This window comes from Polyodon spathula, chromosome 43 (assembly GCF_017654505.1).
Source record: "Polyodon spathula isolate WHYD16114869_AA chromosome 43, ASM1765450v1, whole genome shotgun sequence".
Lineage (NCBI taxonomy): Eukaryota > Metazoa > Chordata > Actinopteri > Acipenseriformes > Polyodontidae > Polyodon > Polyodon spathula.
The window spans coordinates 3,296,375-3,324,001 of record NC_054576.1 but is presented as its reverse complement, the minus strand read 5'-3'; the positions used below and the strand labels follow the sequence as shown (position 1 = coordinate 3,324,001).

At 48.1% G+C, this 27,627-nt stretch overlaps 1 protein-coding gene across 1 annotated transcript; it reads right to left on the bottom strand.

The window, feature by feature from the left end:
• Positions 1–647: 647 nt before the first annotated feature.
• On the bottom strand, positions 648–27,627 carry LOC121305505 (IQ motif and SEC7 domain-containing protein 2-like). The gene is made up of 13 exons (XM_041237145.1): positions 27,213–27,627; positions 13,007–13,310; positions 12,013–12,360; positions 10,646–11,706; positions 10,378–10,539; positions 9,439–9,561; positions 8,868–9,034; positions 8,633–8,772; positions 8,401–8,526; positions 6,362–6,461; positions 5,413–5,574; positions 5,080–5,274; positions 648–762 (listed from the first exon to the last, which is right to left on the bottom strand). Exons 1-13 carry the CDS (start codon positions 27,296–27,298, stop codon positions 749–751), a joined length of 2,988 nt encoding a protein of 995 aa, XP_041093079.1. The 5' UTR covers positions 27,299–27,627; the 3' UTR covers positions 648–748.

Here is a 27,627-nt window from a genome sequence, read left to right as displayed (position 1 = left end):
GGACAGGGAGCCCTCTGGAGGGTGTGGTGAGAGGGGTGGGCGGGGTGGGAGGGGTGGGTGGCCTGTGGCGGGGTGGGCTACACGTGGGTGAGAGGGGATGAGAGGGTGAGAGGGATGAGAGGGGTGGGCGGGATCTGGACCCGCCAGGGGGGGTGGGTTTGAGGGTGGGTAGGGTGGGTAGGGTCCCCCCGGGTGGGACGGGGTGGGAGGATAGGGGCGGGGCCATTGCCAGGGGGCGGGGCCTGCACGTGGTATCTATGGGGGATGGTGGTAAGGGGGAGGGCGACCCTGGCTCACGACTCACCCACCCCCGGAGGCCTGGGCCAGCGAGACGCTGTGACAGTACTTGAGCGTGCAGGGCCTGGATTTTGACTGTCCGCCTTCGACACGACCCCAGAGCGGGGGGCACCCAAACCCCCCCCGTGGTGGGGGGGGGGACTGGAGCCGGGTAGTGGGGTTCCTGGCGGGATGAGGGGGGAGGGGTTTGGGGCGCTTGGCCTCCGAAGAGGGAGCCAGCCCAGGAAGGCAGCAACCCCCGGCTGCAGGGAGATGGAGGTGCCTGTTGGTACCGGGCCAGTGGCGCACTGCTGATCCGGTGCTGGAGGTGCGATGGTGCTGGGCAGGCGACCCGCCACTCGGGAGGGGCCGATGTAGGCGGTACTCGTCAGGGGGAGAGAAGCAGCTCCCCGTGGGGCCCGGCGGGGGGTGGTGGGGCGGCAGGAACCGCTGGTGGTGAGGGTGAGGGCTGCTAATAATGGAGCCCTGAGAGAAGAGAGAGGGGAGGGGAGTGGAGACGGGAGGGGAGGGGAGAGAGGAGGAGAGGGGAGAGGATGGGAGGGGGAAGGGGGAGAGGGGAGGAGAGAAAAGAGGGGAGAGGGGAGGGGCAAGGAAGAGAAAGGGAAGGGAGGGGAGACGGGGAGAGAGAGAGAGACAGAAACAGGGTTAAAAACACATTTACATTTGCATTCAGTATCAGATCAAGCACAGCCCAGTTTCTTCTAATTGTCAAATTGTGCTGCTGTCAATCCACGCACTGCCGAGTCCCCTTAAAACAAGAGCACCCCTGAACAGTGGGGCAGGAGACCCCGACAGGATGAGCGCCCCTGAACAGAGGGGCGGGAGACCCTGACAGGATGAGCGCCCCTGAACAGAGGGGCGGGAGACCCTGACAGGATGAGCGCCCCTGAACAGAGGGGCGGGAGACCCTGACAGGATGAGCGCCCCTGAACAGAGGGGCGGGAGACCCTGACAGGATGAGCGCCCCTGAACAGAGGGGTAGGAGACCCTGACTGGAAGAAGGCCCCTGAACAGAGGGGTGGGAGACCCCGACAGGATCAGCGCCCCTGAACAGAGGGGTGGGAGACCCCCACTGGAAGTGTGAAGTGGAGTCCTGGGAGGGAGTTCCAGAGCAGGGCTGTCTATCATTATCCTGCAGGTTTCATTCTGCTTCATGAAGCAAAATGTGTTCATTCTGCAGGGTGATGATGCAAAGCTATTGGCCAGAGCTGTATAAAACAGTTTGGACAGCTCTGTTATAAATGATCATGCTCGACTTTCCTAGCTCGTCAAGATTGCTTTCCTGGTCTTTTACACAGAACTGCACAAGCACGGTGCCGCCCTCTACAGGCGCTGAGGCGTTACTGCATTCACAACCAGCTTGCTGTCCATGCAGGAGCAATCATGCAAAGCAATATGAATACACGGGGCTGCATGACCCTGAGACAGCACTGAAAACCAACCACAGCTCAAATAAACACACAGGGAGGAACCACGCGACACTGCATGCCGGGGGAGGAGGACACAGACCCCCCCCACTTACTTCAATGGTGCTGTCCAGTGATCCCACGCTGTTCCTGCGGCCTCGCTTGCCTGTGCCCAATCAGGGGAGAGGAACATTAGGGCGGGGCCTCACACACGGGCCAATCACAGAGAGGAGCGTGAATCTGTATTCTGTACTGGAGCTCCCTGTCCTGCCAGTATGAATACACACAGCTGCCTAGCGACGCCAGTATGAATACACACAGCTGCCTAGCGACGGCAGTATGAATACACACAGCTGCCTAGCGACGCCAGTATGAATACACACAGCTGCCTAGCGACGCCAGTATGAATACACACAGCTGCCTAGCGACGCCAGTATGAATACACACAGCTGCCTAACGACGCCAGAATGAATACACACAGCTGCCTAACGACGCCAGAATGAATACACACAGGTGCCTAACGACGCCAGAATGAATACACACAGCTGCCTAACGACGCCAGAATGAATACACACAGCTGCCTAGCGACGCCAGAATGAATACACACAGCTGCCTAGCGACGCCAGTATGAATACACACAGCTGCCTAGCGACGCCAGTATGAATACACACAGCTGCCTAGCGACGCCAGTATGAATACACACAGCTGCCTAGCGACGCCAGTATGAATACACACAGGGCCTAGCGACGCCAGTATGAATACACACAGCTGCCTAGCGACGCCAGTATGAATACACACAGCTGCCTAACGACGCCAGAATGAATACACACAGCTGCCTAGCGACGCCAGAATGAATACACACAGCTGCCTAACGACGCCAGTATGAATACACACAGCTGCCTAGCGACGCCAGTATGAATACACACAGCTGCCTAGCGACGCCAGTATGAATACACACAGCTGCCTAGCGACGCCAGTATGAATACACACAGCTGCCTAGCGACGCCAGTATGAATACACACAGCTGCCTAGCGACGCCAGAATGAATACACACAGCTGCCTAGCGACGCCAGTATGAATACACACAGCTGCCTAGCGACGCCAGTATGAATACACACAGCTGCCTAACGACGCCAGAATGAATACACACAGCTGCCTAGCGACGCCAGAATGAATACACACAGCTGCCTAGCGACGCCAGTATGAATACACACAGCTGCCTAGCGACGCCAGTATGAATACACACAGCTGCCTAACGACGCCAGAATGAATACACACAGCTGCCTAACGACGCCAGAATGAATACACACAGCTGCCTAGCGACGCCAGTATGAATACACACAGCTGCCTAGCGACGCCAGTATGAATACACACAGCTGCCTAGCGACGCCAGTATGAATACACACAGCTGCCTAGCGACGCCAGTATGAATACACACAGCTGCCTAGCGACGCCAGTATGAATACACACAGCTGCCTAGCGACGCCAGTATGAATACACACAGCTGCCTAGCGACGCCAGTATGAATACACACAGCTGCCTAGCGACGCCAGTATGAATACACACAGCTGCCTAGCGACGCCAGTATGAATACACACAGCTGCCTAGCGACGCCAGTATGAATACACACAGCTGCCTAGCGACGCCAGTATGAATACACACAGCTGCCTAGCGACGCCAGTATGAATACACACAGCTGCCTAGCGACGCCAGTATGAATACACACAGCTGCCTAGCGACGCCAGTATGAATACACACAGCTGCCTAGCGACGCCAGTATGAATACACACAGCTGCCTAACGACGCCAGAATGAATACACACAGCTGCCTAGCGACGCCAGTATGAATACACACAGCTGCCTAGCGACGCCAGAATGAATACACACAGCTGCCTAGCGACGCCAGAATGAATACACACAGCTGCCTAGCGACGCCAGAATGAATACACACAGCTGCCTAGCGACGCCAGTATGAATACACACAGCTGCCTAGCGACGCCAGTATGAATACACACAGCTGCCTAGCGACGCCAGTATGAATACACACAGCTGCCTAGCGACGCCAGACCCAAGCAGCGAACCGAGGGGCTGCAGCACGCTACAGCATGCAGTTAAACTACAGCTCACTAGAACGGGCAGAGCTTAGTGGGCGATCTTTAGTTTTGAAACAAAACAACACTGGCATTGCAGCGAAAGTCAATCAAGTTCAGCTGAGAAACTTCGTCTGTTGTAGAGTCACTTTCAGAAAAAAATAAATTGATAATTCCTTAATGCAAAAAATACCAAAAAAACAAAAAAAACTAAACCGGGAATAACTGCGACAGTTAAACGAACCCTGCAGCTAGGGTAACAAGTGTATTTAGTTATCTGTTTATTTATTACATTAAAATAGTGCTTCTGATTCAGTATCACAACACCAAACGCTTGTATAAAGGTCCCCAGGCACCTCACACACATAATTAAAACGCATTTATAATTATATATATATATATATATCTATATATATATAATATATATATATATATATATATATATATAAAATGTGAAAGTAATTTCATTAAAACTATTCAAAGTAAGATTGAGAAGCTGTTTTATAAAAAGTACGTTTCATTATTCTAAAACTGAACAAACTGTGAGGGTCCCGCCAGGGTCCTTGATGGAACTACTTTCTTCCCTATTCCATAATTTAGGAGCTCTACGAGAAAACGCCCCTCCCTCGTCCCGTGTTGATTTTGTTGACCCTCGGAATAACCAGCAGCCCCGCATCCTGTGATCTCGGAGAGCGGTTTGGAAGATACCGGGTCAGGACCTCCTGGAAATAACGCGGTGCGAATCCATTCGGGGCTTTATGAGTTAACCACGAAATCTGAACGTTTTGGGACACCACAGAGAAGTGCACTACAGTAACCAATTCTAGAAGAAACAAAGGCATGCCAGCCTCTCGGCATCAGATAACTGGTCCAAATATTTCTCAAGATACTTTTGCAACTTACCTAATATGAGTCTCAAATGGTAGATCAGGATCAAAGAGTCTCAAATGGTAGATCAGGATCAAAGATGACCCCCCAGACATTTCCCTTCTAGTTTAAGATTTAATGAGAGATTACTAGATCATGTAATCTCACATTTTGTTTGATATCCTGCGTTTTTGCCCAGCGTTGTGTTCTCTGCTGCAGTAACCCTCAAAGGCCACAAGGTGGAGCCAGAGGGAAAGTGAGAGGCTATGAATATTGTACATAATAATATTTTCATACAGTACAGCTGTCCTATATTTGAATTTTTTATCAACAAGAAGAGAAAGTTGTCTCTGTGTGTGTGTGTGTGTGTGTGTGTGTGTTTCCAATGTGAAAACAGACTCCGCCCACTTTTGCTCTTACCTGTCTCTGATAGGTCCCTGAGGGAGGAGCTCAACGCAGTGCGCTTAAGCCCCTCCCCTGTGGTGTAGCTGTCATCCAGACTGGGCCGGCTCAGGGTTCCGTTCACCGTCTCGTTGTTCTTGACCCCGCCCCCCAGCACAGGCCCCGCCCCTGTCAGACTGGGACGCATCACTCCCTTCTGCTTCTCCAGCTCGGCTGTGATTGGAGGGAGAACACACTGACATCATCATCATCATCATCAGAGAGCACTGACTGTGTCTGTCTGTCTGTTTGTATGATCTGTCTGTCTGTCTCTGTCGCTCCCAGTGTTCCCAGTCCTCCCAGTGCACTCACACTCCACTCTGTACTTCTCCATCTCCTGCACCTCGGCCGCGCTCTCTCTCAGGTCGCTGGAGAAGCGGGTGCGGTCCTGCTGGCTGGGAGCGTTGAAGATGATCAGGACCTTCCTCTCCCCCCCTGGGATGGAGGAGGTGAGCCTGATACCGTGAGCGTAGTCTGGGGAGAGACGGGGGGGAGAGGGGGTTAGAGACCCACACAGTACAATACAATTCAGTACAATACAGTACAGCACAGTACAGCACAATTAGACTCATACACTAAGCACTGATACTGGGAGGGTAGTGTGGGGAGAGAGGGGGGTGGGGGTTAGACTCATACACTAGGCACTGATACTGGGAGGGCAGTGTGGGGAGAGAGAGGGGGGGGGTTAGACTCATACACTAGGCACTGATACTGGGAGGGTAGTGTGGGGAGAGAGAGGGGGGTTAGACTCATACACTATGCACTGATACTGGGAGGGTAGTGTGGGGAGAGAGAGGGGGGTTAGACTCATACACTAGGCACTGATACTGGGAGGGCAGTGTGGGGAGAGAGAGGGGGGTTAGACTCATACACTATGCACTGATACTGGGAGGGTAGTGTGGGGAGAGAGAGGGGGGTTAGACTCATACACTATGCACTGATACTGGGAGGGTAGTGTGGGGAGAGAGAGGGGGGTTAGACTCGTACACTATGCACTGATACTGGGAGGGCAGTGTGGGGAGAGAGAGGGGGGGGTTAGACTCATACACTAGGCACTGATACTGGGAGGGTAGTGTGGGGAGAGAGAGGGGGGTTAGACTCATACACTAGGCACTGATACTGGGAGGGCAGTGTGGGGAGAGAGAGGGGATAAGGAAATGCAATGAACAGCCAGTCTCCTGTGTACAGTGCAGAGAGGCCGGAGGGACTCAGTTTCATCAGCACTGGGACTCTGGGGAGACAGCCCCACACGAATTCTTACAGGAGTTTTGGAACAGGTGGACCTGCATCTCCACCAATGGGAAGGACTGTCGGAAGCTGTACGTCACCGAGGTCTTCTTCTTCTGGAAAATCTTCGTCACCTGAAATACAGGAGAGCGTTCAGACAGCAGCGCAGAAGCAGAACACAGAGCGCCATGTCTTACAACATGATCGGCAACCCCACAACTGCACTGCTCTGCACTGTACTGCACTGCTCTGCACTGTACTGTACTGCACTGTACTGTACTATACTGCACTGTACTGCACTGTACTGCACTGTACTGCACTGCACTGTACTGCACTGCACTGTACTGCACTGTACTGTACTGCACTGCACTGCACTGCACTGTACTGCTCTGCACTGTACTGCGCTGTACTGCACTGTACTGCGCTGTACTGCTCTGCACTGCACTGCACTGTACTGCTCTGCACTGTACTGCACTGCACTGCACTGCACTGTACTGTACTGCTCTGCACTGTACTGCACTGCTCTGCACTGTACTGTACTGCACTGTACTGTACTGTACTGCACTGTACTGCACTGCACTGTACTGCACTGTACTGTACTGCACTGCACTGCTCTGCACTGTACTGCACTGTACTGCTCTGCACTGTACTGCGCTGTACTGCACTGTACTGCGCTGTACTGCTCTGCACTGTACTGCACTGTACTGCACTGTACTGTACTGCACTGTACTGCACTGCACTGTACTGCACTGCACTGCACTGCACTGCACTGCACTGTACTGCACTGCACTGTACTGCGCTATACTGCACTGCACTGCACTGTACTGCTCTGCACTGTACTCTGTGACGCACGTACTGCTCCGTGACACTGTACGGCGTGACATGACGAGACCGGTGCTCTGACCCCGACATGAACAAAAACGTATGACATGCACTGTACTGTGCATGACGAGATATGACATGACTGCAACGACATACGCGACATGACTGTGAGCGCTATGCTGTGACATGCTGAGCGAGCGCTATGCGCAGTGTGACGCACGTATGTACGCTGACGCAGACGTAATGACAACGTGTACATGTACTGCGCTATACTGCGAGTACCTGTACTGATTCTTATGCATCATGTGTGACTGTGACATTACTTTATTGTGGGTGTACTGTATTTACGACATGACGGTACTGTATTTGACTGTATTGTGAGCATTGTACTGTACTGTATTGACCATGTCACATTGACATGACATTGAACTGACATCGAAGTTGTACTGTATTGCATGACATGACATAACTGTTGACAGAACATAAAAGTATTGGACTGTACATGTACATGACATTGAAAGGACGACATGACATAAACATAACGATACTGTCACCCCAGGTAACATGAATACATCAAGTCCTCGGTACGTTGGACTGGTGAATCCAGCTTTGCCTAGTTTTTCACAGTGGCATACGACGGTAGACTCGGACACTGTGTATCCGTACTATTGTATTGAAGTGTACTGTACTGTATTGCACTGTACTGTATTGTATTGTAGTGTACTGTATTGAATTGTATTGCAGTGTACTGTATTGCACTGTATTGTATTGTATTGTATTGAAGTGTACTGTACTGTATTGTATTGTGCTGTACTATACTGTATTGTATTGCAGTGTACTGTATTGCACTGTATTGTACTGTATTGTATTGAAGTGTACTGTACTTTATTGTATTGTGCTGTACTATACTGTATTGTATTGCAGTGTACTGTACTGTACTGTACTGTATTGTACTGTATTGTATTGTATTGCAGTGTATTGTATTGTATTGTACTGTACTGTATTGCACTGTACTGTATTGCACTGTATTGCATTGTACTGACTGTATTGCACTGTAGAACATCCCATATTGTACATGATACTGTCCATGTATGGCAGTCATCGACATACAGTGTACCTTATAGGTAATTGCGGGGGTACTTCTGCAACATGACATCTCTCACCACGAGAGGGGGACAGACATGAAGTACCAGGACACCACTACTGTATTGTACTGTATTGAAGTGTACTGTACTGCAGTGCCCCCCTCACCACGAGCAGGTCGTTGAACAGGAACACCTCTCTCTGGTGCACCCCTGTCCTCTGGGGTCGGTTGGGGTCGGGCACCTCGTACAGCTGACAGCAGCACACCAGACGACGGTGAGGGAGAGACAGGACCTGAGAGAGAGAAAGAGAGAAGAAAACAGTCCGAGAGTCTGAATGCAAACCCAGCGGTACCGGTGAGGGAGGCTGGGGGCTGCAGCCTTCTCTTCCTTCGTCTCACCGGCTTCTTTCCCACGATGACTCTCTCTACCGCCTGCACTTGAGACACGTGGTCATCGTTGGTGCGCAGCTCCCACTTCTGAATGCGCTGGTAAATACCCAGCAGCAGGTCACGAGGAATATCCTGGCCGTTGTCGACCCCTGAGAGAGGAGAAAGGGTGAGAGAGAGGGAGGAGAGAGGAGAGGGTGTGCGTGTGACAGAGTGTGAGAACGAGTGTTAACCCTGAGCTCCTCACCTCTCAGGTTCTTGATGAAGTCGTCAAGCTTCATCTTCCTCTCAGCCTTGACGCTGGGGCTGTACATGTCAGTGTTGAGGAGGATGATGGCGAAGGCCAGGATGAAGATCGTATCGGGGTTCTGGAACTGCCTGATGAGCGCGGGGTTACACACACAGTATCGCTGACTGAGGAGAGAACACACAATACAATCCACAGGGTCACACACACACAGTATCACTGAGGAGAGAACACACAATACAATCCACAGGGTCACACACACACAGTATCACTGAGGAGAGAACACACAATACAATCCACAGGGTCACACACACACAGTATCACTGAGGAGAGAACACACAATACAATCCACAGGGTCACACACAAGGGTATGTCTTATTATTAAATGACTAGCAAAGCCATGAATGGAGGGGAGTGCTGTGTCGGGGGGTGCAGGTATTTCAGATGGTACCGTGGCAGATTTAGGGTTTGCTTTGTGCTGTGAGAGAGAAATAGTGAGAGACAGACACACCCACAGACAGGCAGGCAGACAGACAGGCAGACAGACAGACACACAGACAGACAGACTGACCTGAAAGCCTCAATGAGTCGCTCCACTTTCTGTGCCTCCCCCTGGACTTTGATCTGAGCCTGAAATTTCCTGAGAGCATCGTCCAGATCCATCCCAGAGAAATCCATCTCATCCACAACACAGCTGAGAGGAGAGAGAGGGGGGGAAGGAGGCAGTTAGGAGAGATGAGTCGAGAGGCAGTCTTGGTGATTTAGCGAGAATCAGTGTGTGAGACACTGAAACGACTGAGTCTGAACCTCCTTGTGCTGCGTCCTTCGGACGAGAGGTCAAACAAACGAGGTCCTATTGGAAGAGACTCTGCAGCAGGAGTTGATGATGATGACAGTGTTCAACTCCTATTTCTATTTGAGAGGGCGCTTGGAGAGAAAAGGTATGCTGAATGGACTTACTACATTAATTAGGAAGAAGAAAGAAGAAGAGAAGAAGGGAAAGAAAAACTCTCCTATGGTAGGAGATTCTTTGACACTTACTACTTCTCTCTTCACACCCTTCGCAGGGAGAATCACCTAGGTAGAGTTGGTACCATGGAGAGGAGATCATTCAATGAGTAACGGGAGCGGAGAGAGGCGAGAGGAGGAAGGTATACAGAGGTTGGAAAGGGGATATCAAGAGGACAGAGTAGGGGGAGAGGAGAGGAGAGGAGGCAGGGGAGAGACGCCTAGAAGGAGAAGGAGGAGGTCATCGGGGAGAAATAGGTCTCCTCTCCTTCCCTCTTTCTCTTCTCTCTCTCCCCTCTCCTCTCCTCTCTCCTCTCCTCTCCTCTCCTCTCCTCTCCTCTCCTCTCACTCCCCTCCCCTCTCCTCTCCTCTCCTCCTCTCCCCTCTCTTCTCTCTCTCCTCTCCTCTCCTCTCCTCTCCCCTCCCCTCTCTCTCCCCTCCTCCTCTCCTCCTCCCCTCTCCCTCTCCCCCCTCCTCTTCTCTCCTCTCCTCTCTCACTCACTCCAGCACGTCCTTGTTGAACTGTTTTTGCCGGTTCCCCAGGAACTCTCCTATCATTTGCCTGCTCAGCCCCTTCCTCTCCAGGATGAAGTGAGCGATTCCCACGGGCGTGTCCGACACAAAACCACGCTCGATCAGGTACTGGATCCCCTTCTCAGGCTTCCTACGGAGAGAGACAGAGAGAGTGAGAGGGTGAGAGAGACAGAGAGAGACAGAGAGTGGGAGAGACAGAGAGCGGGTGACAGACGCACACGCTGTCACACGCTCACTTGTTGAAGAGGTTCAGTCCGATCCTGTACTGTCTCCTCTGCACCACGTCGTTATTGAATGCCGGTGAGTCCCAGCTGTGCCGGCTCTCCCGCTGGTAGGTCTGCTTGCCCAGGGGGGGCAGGGGCTCGCGCAGGCTGTCCCGGGACGAGGATCCCGAGCTGCAGTTGATGGTCTCGTTGGAGTTGGTGGTGCTGTTCAGGGAGTCGTTGTCTCCGTCAGAGCAGCAGGCCTCGCTGCTGGTGGCCGTCACGTTGTTCACGTTGTTCAAAACCGGGCCGCCCCCCCCGTTGTTGGGCCCGGCTCCCCCAGAGGGGGGCAGCACAGGCATCACTGGGAGAGCAGGGAGCCCGGGCAGGATGGCTGGGGGGTCAGGGTACTGGTGCTGGTGAGAGTGGTGGGAGTGGTGGGAGGAGTGGTTGGGGTGGTGAGACCGCCCCCCGCTGGCCCTGGTTTGCCCCTGCGGGCCCTGCCTGTGTTTCAGGGTGCCCTGCGGGGACCCTCCCCCGGTCGTCTCCGGTTCGTAGCCCAGCTGCCGGCTGAGGGAGCCCCGGTCGGAGCGGTCACTCATGTCCACTGAGCTGTCGCTGGGGGGCTCGATGGTCAGCAGGGGCAGGTGCGCCCCTCGGAGCCTGTAGTCCCGGCACTCTGTACAGGGCGTGCTCCTGCGGCTCCCCTCCGTCTCCCGGCTGTCCTCCCTGCACCCCCCCCCTCCTCCTCCGCCCCCCGGCCCCCAGTACTCGGTGTCCGTGCTGCTGGGGGCCCGGTCCAGGGAGAGGGGGGAGGAGGGTAGCCCATCCTCCATGTAGAGAGTCACGTCGCTGTACGAGGTGGCAGTGCTGTCCTCGTGCTGCTGCTGCTGCTGTCTGCTCCGGGAGGTCGGGGTCCCCCCCCAGACCCGTTCCGCTCCCACGCCTTCCTCTTCCTCCTCCTCTTCCTCCTCCTCTTCTTCCTCCTCCTCCACTCCGAATCCTTCCCCCTCTCCTCCCCCTGTCTCTCGGGGGTCTGTGTGAGAGGGGCGACAGGTGAGCGCATCATCGATAGAGTCTGCCAGGGACTTCACCTGGGAGAGACAGAGAGTGAGAGTGAACAGGGACTGAGATACTCAGAGAGAGAGACACAGTGAAAGGAGGGACAGAAAGAGAAAGACTCAGAGTGGGAGTGAGACAGCAAGACAGAATTAGACACACAGACAGAGTGAGACACACACAGACAGAGAGACACAGTGAGACACACAGAGAGAGAGACAGAGTGAGACACGCACAAACATGGAAAGTGTGTCACACAGTGCACTACATATCCCCCTATGCAGGAATAATAAAATCAAATCAAATCAAATTTAATTCAATTCAATTCAATAAAGTTCGACCTGCTTGGAGAAGCTGTCCTCCAGATCGGACATGTCGTTCCTGTACTCTGTGCTGGCTCCCCCCGCAGGGCTGTCAGGGTGCTGCATGTCCGCGGCTCCCGCTGCAGAGAGGTTGCTGGAAGGGTATTGCCCCTGCCCCTGCCCGTGCCCCTGCCCCTGCCCCTCGAAGGAGTACTGCAGCCGCATGTTTGACAGGATGATGCGTCGCGACATGCGGCTCTCGGAGGCGGAGCTGCGCAGGCGCTGGAAGTTCTTGTTCATGCGGTACTGCCGGAATGCCGTCTGGATCGTGCGAGCCGCTCGCCGGCTCAGGAAGTACCCGCCGTACTTGCGCTCCAGCATCTCAACCTGGGGACAGGAGGAGGGGGTCTTACAGTAACAGCACAGAGAGGACTGGGAAAGCACAGGGAAGCATTGCAAAGCACAGAGAGGTCTGGTAAAGCATAGGGAAGCATTGTAAAGCACAGAGAGGTCTGGTAAAGCACAGGGAAGCATTGTAAAGCACAGAGAGGTCTGGTAAAGCATAGGGAAGCATTGTAAACACAGAGAGGTCTGGTAAAGCATAGGGAAGCATTGTAAAGCATTGTAAAGCACAGAGACAGGTCTGGTAAAGCATAGGGAAGCATTGTAAAGCACAGAGAGGTCTGGTAAAGCATAGGGAAGCATTGTAAACACAGAGAGGGCTGGTAAAGCATAGGGAAGCATTGTAAACACAGAGAGGTCTGGTAAAGCATAGGGAAGCATTGTAAAGCACAGAGAGGTCTGGTAAAGCATAGGGAAGCATTGTAAAGCACAGAGAGGTCTGGTAAAGCATAGGGAAGCATTGCAAAGCACAGAGAGGTCTGGTAAAGCATAGGGGAAGCATTGTAAAGCACAGAGAGGTCTGGTAAAGCACAGGGAAGCATTGTAAAGCACAGACAGGTCTGGTAAAGCACAGGGAAACATTGTGAAGCACAGAGAGGACTGCACAAGCTCCCCTCCCCTCTCTCCTCACCTTCTTGTCCTGCAGGTCAGTGGAGAGCTCATAGCTGTCAGACATTGCTTTGGGCCGCTTGTTGTCCTCTTCCTGTTGCTTGCGCAGGGCCAGGCTGGCCGGCTGGTGCCGGGTGCGCTGTGCCCAGGTCACGCTGGCGGGAGGGGGTGGCTGTGGAGGGGGGTGGTGGTGGTGATGGTGGTGCTGTTGCGGGTGGGGGGGCACGGGAGGGCTGTTGTCATAGCGATCAGCTCGGAAGGGGGTCTGGCTGCACGGGCTGTCCGAGAAGGTGCCCGTCTCTGTGTTCTGTGGCTCCCCCTCCACACTGCGGCACAGAAAGACAGACAGACAGGTGGACAGACAGACCAGCAGGACACAGAGACAAGAGGAGAGAAGACAGGATTAATATGAAGGACCTGATCTTTTCTTTTAGTGCGAAACATCGAATGAATGACATGACCGTTGGTTTAATTTTTAAACAAACTTTACGTTTTCCACGAGAAGTCTTTCTCAGTGTCTTCAACAGAAACACTAAAAGAAACAAAATGTTTGCCATTAAATTTATTTTTTAGTGTTGAAGACAATGAGAAAGACTTCTAGTAGAAACTGTACAATTTTTAATTTGTAAAACAAAAAGCAGTTTCACGAGCACAACCTTTAATTTATAAAAAACACTATTATTATTATTATTATTATTATTATTATTATAATTATTATACTTTTCATTTTACAGCCCTTTCAATCCACTTTCTTCAGCTAATATTGCTGGCGCAATGGATTTCCAAACCCCTTATTTCACACTCTTGCAAAAAGAGCTTTTTAAATAGAGACTCACACACACACAAGACACCAGAGGGGTGAGGGTTGAGTTCTGACGTGTGAGAAATTCTCACGCTGAGATTAAATGAGTCTGCAGCTTGCACTGGATCCTTTCATCTCGTTGGGTCTTTCTGCATATTTTCTTTGGAATTGGAAGTAGAAATATATTTCAAGCACATGCCTTATAAAAGTGTCCCACAGTAAAAGCACAGCAAACTGTGATAAAGCACAGAGAGGACTGGTAAAGCATAGGGAAGCATTGTAAAGCACAGAGAGGTCTGGTAAAGCACAGGGAAGCATTGTAAAGCACAGAGAGGTCTGGTAAAGCATAGGGAAGCATTGTAAAGCACAGAGAGGTCTGGTAAAGCATGGGGAAGCATTGTAAAGCACAGAGAGGTCTGGTAAAGCATAAGAAAGCACTGTAAAGCACAGAGAGGTCTGGTAAAGCATATTGTAAAGCACAGAGAGGTCTGGTAAAGCATTGGGAAGCATTGTAAAGCAGAGAGGTCTGGTAAAGCATAGGGAAGCATTGTAAAGCACAGAGAGGTCTGGTAAAGCATAGGGAAGCATTGTAAAGCACAGAGAGGTCTGGTAAAGCATAGGGAAGCATTGTAAAGCACAGAGAGGTCTGGTAAAGCATAGGGAAGCATTGTAAGCACAGAGAGGTCTGGTAAAGCATGCATTGCAAAGCAGAGAGAGTCTGGTAAAGCATAGGGAAGCATTGTAAAGCACAGAGAGGTCTGGTAAAGCACAGGGAAGCATTGTAAAGCACAGAGAGGTCTGGTAAAGCATAGGGAAGCATTGTAAAGCACAGCATAGAGCACTGTAAAGCACAGAGAGGTCTGGTAAAGCATAGGGAAGCATTGTAAAGCACAGAGAGGTCTGGTAAAGCATAGGGAAGCATTGTAAAGCACAGAGAGGTCTGGTAAAGCATAGGGAAGCATTGTAAAGCACAGAGAGGTCTGGTAAAGCATAGTGAAGCATTGTAAAGCACAGAGAGGTCTGGTAAAGCATAGGGAAGCATTGTAAAGCACAGAGAGGTCTGGTAAAGCATATTAATAAATATTAATATTTATTAATAAATAATAAATATTAATAAATAGGGTAAACTAACCCTATAAAAGTGTCCCCCAGTAAAAGCACGGCACAGTGTAATGAAGCACTTTGCTGTGTTTTCACTATGGGTGCTTTTGTGAGGGGAAGCTTGATAATTTGAACCGATTATGTAAAAGGAAGCACCACAAGCCTCACAAGCCTCAGACAGCCCCTCATGCAAATCCCAAATACAAGGCAACAAATTCATTCTCAACACAGGAACCATCTTCGACTGAGAAAGGGCTACAGATCGAAGAAACAAAGCCATTGGTTAGCCTTGGAAGGACGTGTGCATTGATCCAGTACCGATAAGCTATTGATCAGTACAATCCAACAGCCCACTGACAAGCATTGCACCTTGACTTGTAATCCAGTATCTATTCGATTACTGAGCAATACTTGAGCATCACTGATCCACTATCACGTATTGATCTGTAATCCATGCAGATGAGGAATGCATCTTGATAAGGCAGTGTACTGGTCTCACTCACATGTAGAGATGAGCGCGGGAGGGAGGCTTGCTTCTCCAGAACAGCAGTGCCATCACACAGAGGTTCAAGAACAACGCATAACACAGGGAGCGCTCTGCCTGTCTGCCTGTCTGTCTGTCTGCCTGCCTGCCTGCCTGTCTGTGTGTCTGTCTGTCTGTCTGCCTGCCTGCCTGTCTGTGTGTCTGTCTGTCCCTCACTCTCTCTCTCTCACAGCACAGAAATCTCTGTCCCTGTGTGAAATACCTGCACCCCCTCGAGACAGCGCTCCCCTGCCCCTCCAACTCCCTCCCTCCGCCTCCGAGCAGCTAAACAAGCAATAACTAGAAACACAATTCTCTTTCCTCCTCTCTCACTCTCTCCACCGTGAGAAACACAATGCTTCTGCAGCCAGAAGCACAGGGAGAGAGAGAGAGAGAGAGAGAGAGAGAGAGAGAGAGAGAGAGAGAGAGAGAGAGAGAGAGAGAGAGAGAGCAGTAACTACCAACAAACACAACAGGCCTCGACAAGAAGCCTGGCTAATACTAATTACTGAACCACAGACCTTCCTTCCTCCTTCTCCCTCGCCCTCTCCCTTTCCTTTTCTCTTTCCCTCTCCTGCTCTCTCCTTCTCTCTCCTTCCTCCCCTTCTCCTTTTCTCGTTCCCTCTCTCTTACAGTCCAATATTTTCTTCCTTTACTCTTGGACTGTGACAGTAGCACTCTCAGTCCGGCACTCTCTCTCTCCTCTTTCTCTTTCTCTCTCTCTCTCTCTCTCTCTCTCTCTCTCTCTCTCTCTCTCTCTCTCTCTCCTCAACGTTTGCCTCTAACAGTATATCTATATCTATATACATACACTTCTTTTAATCTGTCTTCCTGTCTCTCTCAGTCCCCAAGTTGGCAGCACAGCCTAAATCTCAGCTTCCTCTCACTGTTTGGAAAATCAGCAAAGTGAAAGAGAGGGATTGAGGGAGGGAGGGAGGGAGAGAGGGAGGAGCCGTCATGTTCCAGTCCTAGACTCTCGTTTGAAAAACACACAAAAAATAGCAACAAACAAGAATGACTGGCCACACCTGCCAGCCTGTCTCGAGAGGAACTGTCACTACTGCAGAGGTACAGAGAGTGAGAGAGATAGAGGGAGAGAGGGAGAAAGAGAGACAGAGAGCTAGAGAGGGGGAGAAAGAGATAGACAGAGAGATAGAGGACAGGTGAAGAGAGTGACAGAGAGAGATAGAGAGGGGGAGAACGAGACAGACAGAGAGGGAGGGAGAAAGAGAGACAGAGAGAGAGAGGGAGACAGAGAGAGGGGGAGAAAGATAGACAGAGAGAGAGGACAGGTGAAGAGAGCGACAGAGAGATAGAGAGGGGGAGAACGAGACAGACGGAGAGAGAGGGAGAAAGAGAGACAGAGAGAGAGGGAGACAGAGAGACAGAGAGAGAGAGGACAGGTGAAGAGAAAGGCAGAGAGATTGAGGACAGGTGAAGAGAGAGACAGAGAGAGATAGAGAGGGGGAGAACGAGACAGATAGAGAAAGAGGGAGAAAGAGAGACAGAAAGAGAGAGGACAGGTGAAGAGAGAGGCAGAGAGATCGAGGGAGAGCACTGGTGACACTGCACTGGCCTTGTGACAAACCCTGAGCGGAGATCCCTGACACAGGAAATTAATGTGAACTGAAGTATGACACTGTGAGAAGAAACCCACACAGGATCTCCTGTACCCACCAGGGCTTTATAACCAATGAAATAAAGAATCAACATGCTACAGCAAACATGCATTCATTTCTGTTATACGACGAGGCTAAAGCATAGTTAGTTAGGTATAGTGAGCACGCTGTGGTCCCGTTCTACCAGCCTCGTCCCATTGCTGCTGCCCTATACTTGTGCTACCATTGCCCCTCAACATAATACAGATTGCATTGCCATTGTAGTGCTGTTGTCTGTGTGTGTGTGTGTGTGTGTGTCTGTGTGTCTGTGTGTCTGTGTGTGTGTCTGTTTGTATGCTTTGTCATTGCCTCTCATTGTGAAGAGACAGTGCAGGTTAATGAATTCATTCTTCTCTCATTGAGGGATGATCATCACTCTGCCAATAACACACACACTGACACATTGACAACCCTCTCATAATACACAGCACTAGACCCTGATATTGATGAGATCGAGCCCTCTGAAATGTCTTTATAATATACAGCACTAGACCCTGATATTGATGAGACACAGCCCTCTGAAATGTCTTTATAATATACAGCACTAGACCCTGATAGTGATGAGACACAGCCCTCTGAAATGTCTTTATAATATACAGCGCTAGACCCTGATATTGATGAGATCCAGCCCTCTGAAATGTCTTTATATTATACAGCACTAGACCCTGATATTGATGAGATCCAGCCCTCTGAAATGTCTTTATAATATACAGCACTAGACCCTGATATTGATGAGATCCAGCCCTCTGAAATGTCTTTATAATATACAGCACTAGACCCTGATAGTGATGAGACACAGCCCTCTGAAATGTCTTTATAATATACAGCGCTAGACCCTGATATTGATGAGATCCAGCCCTCTGAAATGTCTTTATAATATACAGCACTAGACCCTGATATTGATGAGATCCAGCCCTCTGAAATGTCTTTATAATATACAGCACTAGACCCTGATATTGATGAGATCCAGCCCTCTGAAATGTCTTTATAATATACAGCACTAGACCCTGATATTGATGAGATCCAGCCCTCTGAAATGTCTTTATAATATACAGCACTAGACCCTGATATTGATGAGACACAGCCCTCTGAAATGTCTTTATAATATACAGCACTAGACCCTGATATTGATGAGACACAGCCCTCTGAAATGTCTTTATAATATACAGCGCTAGACCCTGATATTGATGAGATCCAGCCCTCTGAAATGTCTTTATAATATACAGCGCTAGACCCTGATATTGATGAGATCCAGCCCTCTGAAATGTCTTTATAATATACAGCACTAGACCCTGATATTGATGAGATCCAGCCCTCTGAAATGTCTTTATAATATACAGCACTAGACCCTGATATTGATGAGACACAGCCCTCTGAAATGTCTTTATAATATACAGCACTAGACCCTGATATTGATGAGATCCAGCCCTCTGAAATGTCTTTATAATATACAGCGCTAGACCCTGATATTGATGAGATCCAGCCCTCTGAAATGTCTTTATAATATACAGCACTAGACCCTGATATTGATGAGATCCAGCCCTCTGAAATGTCTTTATAATATACAGCACTAGACCCTGATATTGATGAGATCCAGCCCTCTGAAATGTCTTTATAATATACAGCACTAGACCCTGATATTGATGAGATCCAGCCCTCTGAAATGTCTTTATAATATACAGCACTAGACCCTGATATTGATGAGACACAGCCCTCTGAAATGTCTTTATAATATACAGCACTAGACCCTGATATTGATGAGACACAGCCCTCTGAAATGTCTTTATAATATACAGCACTAGACCCTGATATTGATGAGACACAGCCCTCTGAAATGTCTTTATAATATACAGCACTAGACCCTGATATTGATGAGATCCAGCCCTCTGAAATGTCTTTATAATATACAGCGCTAGACCCTGATATTGATGAGATCCAGCCCTCTGAAATGTCTTTATAATATACAGCACTAGACCCTGATATTGATGAGATCCAGCCCTCTGAAATGTCTTTATAATATACAGCACTAGACCCTGATATTGATGAGACACAGCCCTCTGAAATGTCTTTATAATATACAGCACTAGACCCTGATATTGATGAGATCCAGCCCTCTGAAATGTCTTTATAATATACAGCGCTAGACCCTGATATTGATGAGATCCAGCCCTCTGAAATGTCTTTATAATATACAGCACTAGACCCTGATATTGATGAGATCCAGCCCTCTGAAATGTCTTTATAATATACAGCACTAGACCCTGATATTGATGAGATCCAGCCCTCTGAAATGTCTTTATAATATACAGCACTAGACCCTGATATTGATGAGACACAGCCCTCTGAAATGTCTTTATAATATACAGCACTAGACCCTGATATTGATGAGATCCAGCCCTCTGAAATGTCTTTATAATATACAGCACTAGACCCTGATATTGATGAGATCCAGTCCTCTGAAATGTCTTTATATTATACAGCACTAGACTCTGATATTGATGAGATCCAGCCCTCTGAAATGTCTTTATAATATACAGCACTAGACCCTGATATTGATGAGATCCAGCCCTCTGAAATGTCTTTATAATATACAGCACTAGACCCTGATATTGATGAGATCCAGCCCTCTGAAATGTCTTTATAATATACAGCACTAGACCCTGATATTGATGAGACACAGCCCTCTGAAATGTCTTTATAATATACAGCACTAGACCCTGATATTGATGAGATCCAGCCCTCTGAAATGTCTTTATAATATACAGCGCTAGACCCTGATATTGATGAGATCCAGCCCTCTGAAATGTCTTTATAATATACAGCACTAGACCCTGATATTGATGAGATCCAGCCCTCTGAAATGTCTTTATAATATACAGCGCTAGACCCTGATATTGATGAGATCCAGCCCTCTGAAATGTCTTTATAATATACAGCACTAGACCCTGATATTGATATACTGAAATGCAGCTAGACCCTGATATTGATGAGACCCAGCCCTAGACCCTGATAATGAGATCTCTGAAATATAATATACAGCACTAGACCCTGATATTGATGAGATCCAGTCCTCTGAAATGTCTTTATATTATACAGCACTAGACTCTGATATTGATCACTAGACCCTGATATTGATGCTCAATGACAATCCACAGCAATGCAAAGCGATGCAGGAACTGAAAAACTACAATCAAGATGGCAGCACCCACAGACACCCAATCACATGGGCTCCATGTTTGTGGTTCTAATTATTCACGCCTTTGAAAGTTACTCAGTCCCGGTACAATACCACCCAGCCTGGATTCTCATAACATATAATGGGTAGACAAATACCTCTACTGCTAATAATAATAACTAGAAGACCTGCTCCCACACAAACTCAAAGCCAGGGCAGAAACCAACAGGACAGAAACACAGTGTATCGAAGGTACAGCTGTGGCCAAAGGCTCTGCATCACCCCCCCTACAGAATGAGCAAATTGTGCTTCGTGAAGTGGAATCAAAGCTGCCGAATAATGTGACGTGTTGAATTACACGCCAGAGCGTTGGAGTTTTTCCTTAATTAATAAATGTGACATTTCGAAATCTATCATGAAATGCTACTGTGTTGCTGTCATGGCTTCCAGTGGACTCGGGCGATATAACTTTGTAGTTTCTTTGATTACTGGATATAAAAGATCTAAATTATGTTCACACATATGCGTATGTATGTATATATATATATATATATATATAAAATTATGTCTCAATCCGAGAATTCTAGGTGCCGCAAAACTTTTGTCCAGAGCTGTAGAGAAGCCAGCAGCTTCAAAGCATGAACTGGGACCCCGCTGTGGAGCAGCCGTGCAAGCAGGAGGTGTGCGGGTCCAGCCGTTACAGAAAGGGGCTCGACACCAAGGGGTTCAAATCCCAGCTCGGCCGCTGACTCCCTGCGTGAGGCCCCGAGCGAGTCACTTCACCTCCTTGTGCTCCGTCCTTCGGACGAGACGTCAAACACACGAGGTCCTATTGGAAGGGACTCTGCAGCAGCAGCAGCTGTTGATGATGCAGAGTTCACCCCCCTGCTGAATGACTGATCCTAATAATAGTTATAACGAAACCTGGCACGGCCGTGTCTTTTCACTTGTAAGGATATTGAAAGTGGTGAACAGCAAGCCTGTTTGATTCGAGTCGCTCAGGATCCTTCATGCACAGATGCATCTGCAGGAGCAGCAGCAGCAGGGAGAGGAGGAGGAAGCTCTTACCAGTGTGTGAGCCTGTGATGAAGGTAGCTGCGAGTGTTTTCCGATGCACATCTCAGGCACCACATCGTGATGTTTCATAGAGGGAAGCAGACTCGCAGATATTTTGGGGATTCTCGGTGGCGTCCGTCACATCAGAATTTAAATAAATAAATAAATAAATAAGTAAAATGAAGCTGTCTTCATGTTTTTCTCGTCCTTCTCCGCTTGACAATCCCAGACGTCACTCAGGCTAGCCTCAGTGTGGATCGCAATCGTCACGGCAACAACAATCCTTTCTTATTCCTTCCATATCTCTTTGTTGAATGAGATTATAAATACATGTATGAATGTATTTCTTTATTAAACACCCATTGAGGTCCATAGCATAAAAAAACTATTATTATTATTATTATTATTATTATTATTATTATTATTATTATTATTATTGCATGACCTGTCTGTTTGCTCAAACATTACAGAAGTGTACAGAAGCTGACGTCATCGCAGATGCCCTGAATGGAATATGATTTCGATCAGATGTATGATTATGAATAATGCTGGTTAATATTCCCGCTGCCAGCAGACTGGTGCCAATCTGACCGGCTGCTTTTACCACACGCTACATTTCCATCTACTGTGCTGGCAGTAATCAGCGTGTCTTCAACAGCATATCCTTCAATTATTACTATGATTATTATTATTATTATTATTAAAAAAAAATGAATTCATAGTTTAGTGTCGCGACAAAAAAATCACGAAAGCGCATGACAGTCTCAAATTGTATTAAGTCGACAAGTAATATTGTTTATATATATATATATAATATAATATATAGATATACATATTTAGCAGCAGTGGTGGTTCAGAGATGTTCACAAGGGTGTTACTTTTGATCTTTGTGTTATTAATGGGGTTGCTATGATCATGAGTTGAAGCTCTCAAGATTTCAAGAATATTTCTCTTAAAAAGCCACAAAGAAACCTACATTCAGAACTGGGTGTCCTTTGGTTACTGACGCTGTTATCTCTAACAGTAGGCAAACTAAGGGATAAAAATAACAGAACTGCCAGCTTTACACCAGTAAAACCAGTATACCCCTACAGGTCAACAGATCTGCTAAACAGAATCCCGCATTTTTCAAAAACGACGACAAGTCAAATGCCAGTGAAACCAGTCAGTGCTCCCACTACAGTGCTGTATAGTCCCAGGAGAGCTTTTGTCATTACAAACACAATCTTGTTTTCCAGAGAACTGCTACTGCCCAAGTTTAGCATTGTATTGTCCAATAAGTAGAAAATGCAGTCACAAAAAATGCAGTCACAAACCAGTCTAGCCCCAGTACAGGCTCCCAGTCCCAGTTTGGCAGCCCAGTGCTGGTCAATAGGCTCCCCAGTTGGTTCCCAGTTGGCTCCCAGTTGGAAAGCAGTCGATTCTGCAGTGCAGAGGATCAGAGCTGTAATCCCAGTATGGAGGAGTTGTTGTCACCTCAACACGCACCCCCGCACACTCGCTCGCTCTCTCCATCCGTCTCTCGCTGCGTGACTCAGGCAGAAGGATCTTCTCTCTCTCCCTCTCTCTCTTGTGTTTTTCTCCCTGTCTTTCCCAATCTGTGTTGTGTGTATTTCTCTCTCTTTCTCTGTCTGTTTTTCTCTGCTAGCGCGCTCTCCTTCTCGCTCTCTCACGTGTTTGCATTTCAGCTCCCCCCTCCCCTTCTTTGTTTCTCCTCTCTCTCTCTCCTCTCATTCTCTGCCTACTGTCTGTTTGTAATATTGAATGACACTATAATCCAGTAGGTGTGTATGTAATAGGGTACTTGTGTAACAGGATTAGCTACAGGACAGCATCACACACACACACACACACACACACACACACACACACACACACACACACACACACACACACACACACTCACACACACACACACACACAAACCCACGCACACACGATTTCGAAAGCTGCAGTGGGCTGTATTTCTCTGCCTCCCGGCTCCAGGTTACAGTGGGGTGGTTCGATCTGGTTTTATACAATATCATTGTTATTGGAATTAGAATTAAAACATTACACTTCTCATAATGGACCAGTGCGTCTCATTTAGACCCCCCCCCCCCCTCTCTCCCCCCTCGTATTCTATTCTATCTGCCCCCCCCCCCCCCCCTGGAGGGAGATAGTCAGAGATTTAAGTCAGAAATAATATAAGGTAAAAACAGAACTAAAAGGGAATTTTGCCAACGTTGTTGCAACAATAAATAATCAAATCAAACTATCAGCTGTTTATTTATTAGGTTGTTATGTATGATTTATTATTTTATAAAACCTTCCTCCCCCTCTCTCTCTCTCTCTCTCTCTCTCTCTCCCCCCCCCCCCCCCCCCTCTGCTCAGCTGAGCTGTGGGAAGCAGGTTGCTTAGCGACAGTGCATGCTGTGTTGCTATGGGTATGTATGGGGAGAGGGAGGAGGCTGTTGCCACGGTGACACAGTCAGATTGATATTTGCTTCCCTCAGTAAATGATTTCCCCTGTATATTAAAAAAGTATTAAAATATTTACAACGATAAAGGCGAGGTCTGCTGTGAATCTGCCACTGTGTTGCATTATTCACAGCCCCTGCTTGCTGGCGAGCGCTCTGTATAAACACTGAGTCAGGGCTGCCGCGTGACTCTCAGTGCAGGAGCGCTCTGTATAAACATTGAGTCAGGGCTGCCGCGTGACTCTCAGTGCAGGAGCGCTCTGTATAAACACTGAGTCAGGGCTGCCACGTGACTCTCAGTGCAGGAGCGCTCTGTATAAACACTGAGTCAGGGCTGCCACGTGACTCTCAGTGCAGGAGCGCTCTGTATAAACACTGAGTCAGGGCTGCCCCGTGACTCTCAGTGCAGGAGCGCTCTGTATAAACACTGAGTCAGGGCTGCCGCGTGACTCTCAGTGCAGGAGCGCTCTGTATAAACACTGAGTCAGGGCTGCCGCTTGACTCTCAGTGCAGGAGCGCTCTGTATAAACACTGAGTCAGGGCTGCCGCGTGACTCTCAGTGCAGGAGCGCTCTGTATAAACACTGAGTCAGGGCTGCCGCGTGACTCTCAGTGCAGGAGCGCTCTGTATAAACACTGAGTCAGGGCTGCCGCGTGACTCTCAGTGCAGGAGCGCTCTGTATAAACACTGAGTCAGGGCTGCCGCGTGACTCTCAGTGCAGGAGCGCTCTGTATAAACACTGAGTCAGGGCTGCCGCGTGACTCTCAGTGCAGGAGCGCTCTGTATAAACACTGAGTCAGGGCTGCCGCGTGACTCTCAGTGCAGGAGCGCTCTGTATAAACACTGAGTCAGGGCTGCCGCGTGACTCTCAGTGCAGGAGCGCTCTGTATAAACACTGAGTCAGGGCTGCCGCGTGACTCTCAGTGCAGGAGCGCTCTGTATATATGGCGATTGATGCAGCACAGTTGAGTGAGTGCTGCAGCACGGAGAGTCTTGTTTTACTGCATTCTTTCAAAGTGTGACCTATTGAACAAAGAAATGAAGCAGACAGACTGGCTTGCTGGCATTCCCTTGGAGGAATGTTGATCTGCATCGAAGAGGAGTGGAATCCCACAGTCATCTCAACTAAGGATGTTCACTATCCTTGCACTACTGCACTGCCATGCACTGTAGATATAACTCCCTGTAATCCTAACTGGCTGCATCCTAGTTCATATTGGATTCTAGCAGCGTTATTATTATACACGGCATCCTAGTTCATATTGTATTCTAGCAGTGTTATTATTATACACGGCATCCTAGTTCATATTGGATTCTAGCAGTGTTATTATTATACACGGCATCCTAGTTCATATTATTCTAGCAGGTTATTATTATACATCCTAGTTCATATTGCAGTGTTATTATTATACACAGCATCCTAGTTCATATTGTATTCTAGCAGTGTTATTATTATACACGGCATCCTAGTTCATATTGTATTCTAGCAGCGTTATTATTATACACGGCATCCTAGCATATTGGATTCTAGCAGTATTATTATACACGTCCTAGTTCATATTGTATTCTAGCAGTGTTATTATTATACACGGCATCCTAGTTCATATTGTATTCTAGCAGTGTTATTATTATACACGGCATCCTAGTTCATATTGGATTCTAGCAGCGTTATTATTATACACGGCATCCTAGTTCATATTGGATTCTAGCAGCGTTATTATTATACACGGCATCCTAGTTCATATTGTATTCTAGCAGTGTTATTATTATACACGGCATCCTAGTTCATATTGGATTCTAGCAGTGTTATTATTATACACGGCATCCTAGTTCATATTGTATTCTAGCAGTGTTATTATTATACACGGCATCCTAGTTCATATTGGATTCTAGCAGTGTTATTATTATACACGGCATCCTAGTTCATATTGTATTCTAGCAGTGTTATTATTATACACGGCATCCTAGTTCATATTGGATTCTAGCAGTGTTATTATTATACACGGCATCCTAGTTCATATTGTTCTAGCAGTGTTATTATTATACACAGCATCCTAGTTCATATTGTATTCTAGCAGTGTTATTATTATACACGGCATCCTAGTTCATATTGGATTCTAGCAGTGTTATTATTATACACGGCATCCTAGTTCATATTGGATTCTAGCAGCGTTATTATTATACACGGCATCCTAGTTCATATTGTATTCTAGCAGCGTTATTATTATACACGGCATCCTAGTTCATATTGGATTCTAGCAGTGTTATTATTATACACGGCATCCTAGTTCATATTGGATTCACAGTGTTATTATTATACACGGCATCCTAGTTCATATTGTATTCTAGCAGTGTTATTATTATACACGGCATCCTAGTTCATATTGGATTCTAGCAGTGTTATTATTATACACGGCATCCTAGTTCATTATTCTAGCAGTGTTATTATTATACACATCCTAGTTCATATTGGATTCTAGCAGGCATCCTAGTTCATATTGTATTATACACGGCATCCTAGTTCATATTGTGCAGTGTTATTATTATACACGGCATCCTAGTTCAGTATTCTAGCAGTGTTATTATTATACACGGCATCCTAGTTCATATTGGATTCTAGCAGTGTTATTATTATACACGGCATCCTAGTTCATATTGGATTCTAGCAGTGTTATTATTATACACGGCATCCTAGTTCATATTGGATTCTAGCAGTGTTATTATTATACACGGCATCCTAGTTCATATTGGATTCTAGCAGTGTTATTATTATACACGGCATCCTAGTTCATATTGTATTCTAGCAGTGTTATTATTATACACGGCATCCTAGTTCATATTGGATTCTAGCAGCGTTATTATTATACACGACATCATAGTTCATATTGGATAGTTGTAAAGTGCAATCTGACTTCGTCCACTAGGCGGTGATCACAGACCCTTCTCAGCTCAGTTTAAATGTTTACTGAATGGCTAAACATTTGAACACCTGTAGAAGTAAACTTGAAATTTGACTGGCTTCGTAACTCATTAACAACCTCCTAACTTAGACATTTTTCTACCCTGTGCCCTTTCAACCTTAACGCAACACAATGCCTGTGCAGTGCAGTCAGTTCGGCTTGACCTGGGAGTTCGGATACTCCTGGCCATCTCAAAGCCAGGCACAGACAAACAGCGAGAAAACAGGTTGAACGCTGGGCTACAGAGGCACACTCGATACAAACCAACAGAAAAATCAGACTCCCCTTGCACAGCCGTTTCAACCACTCCAGCTTTTACTGCCAGCTGGTGTGTCTAGGTAACAAGATCATTTTTGAGACCTTAAATTGACATTCCTCGCTGTCTTGTAAGAGCAGTTTGTCTTTGCAGGTTTAAAGACCCTGATACTGCTCACCCAACCAGACTCAAGCAGACTCCTCGATTAAACAAAAAGGAAGTGACATCACGTGTTTACCTGGAAGTGGAAAACTTGCGCAGGAGTGCCCACAAGAAGTAGCAGCTGCACGAGAAATTCCGAATGAACGACAAGAATCCCACCATCTCTGACACAAGTGGAGGCGGTAGCACAGAAAGCTACCTGCACACGCCTCCTTCTTCTCTCTCTCTCTCTCGTTCTCTGAGCTGCCGCTGAGCGCTGCTCCCCTACTCCCTTCCACGCTGCCTCTCTCCCTCCCTCCAGACTCCTGTGCCTCGCACTAACGGCTCCAATCTTCCTGTCCCTTCTTAACTCTCAGTCTCTCTGGAACACACCCCCCTCAGTACAGGTATCTCTCCCACCTCTCACTCTCCAGCCCCTTCTCCTCTCTTACTGATTTACCATGAGGTCCACTCGATCTCCCTCTCTCTGTTTCTCCCTCTCTCTCTCTCTC

Bases quoted from the DNA above. Each gene is read 5' to 3' on its own strand.
- LOC121305505 (XM_041237145.1), bottom strand. From the start codon at position 27,298: ATGGTGGGATTCTTGTCGTTCATTCGGAATTTCTCGTGCAGCTGCTAC. The intron at 9,562-10,377 runs GTGAGTGAGAGA...CTCTCCTCTCAG, and splicing joins TTCAACAAGGACGTGCTGGA to CTGTGTTGTGGATGAGATGG. The intron at 5,275-5,412 runs GTGAGTGCACTG...CTCCAATCACAG, and splicing joins GGAGAAGTACAGAGTGGAGT to CCGAGCTGGAGAAGCAGAAG.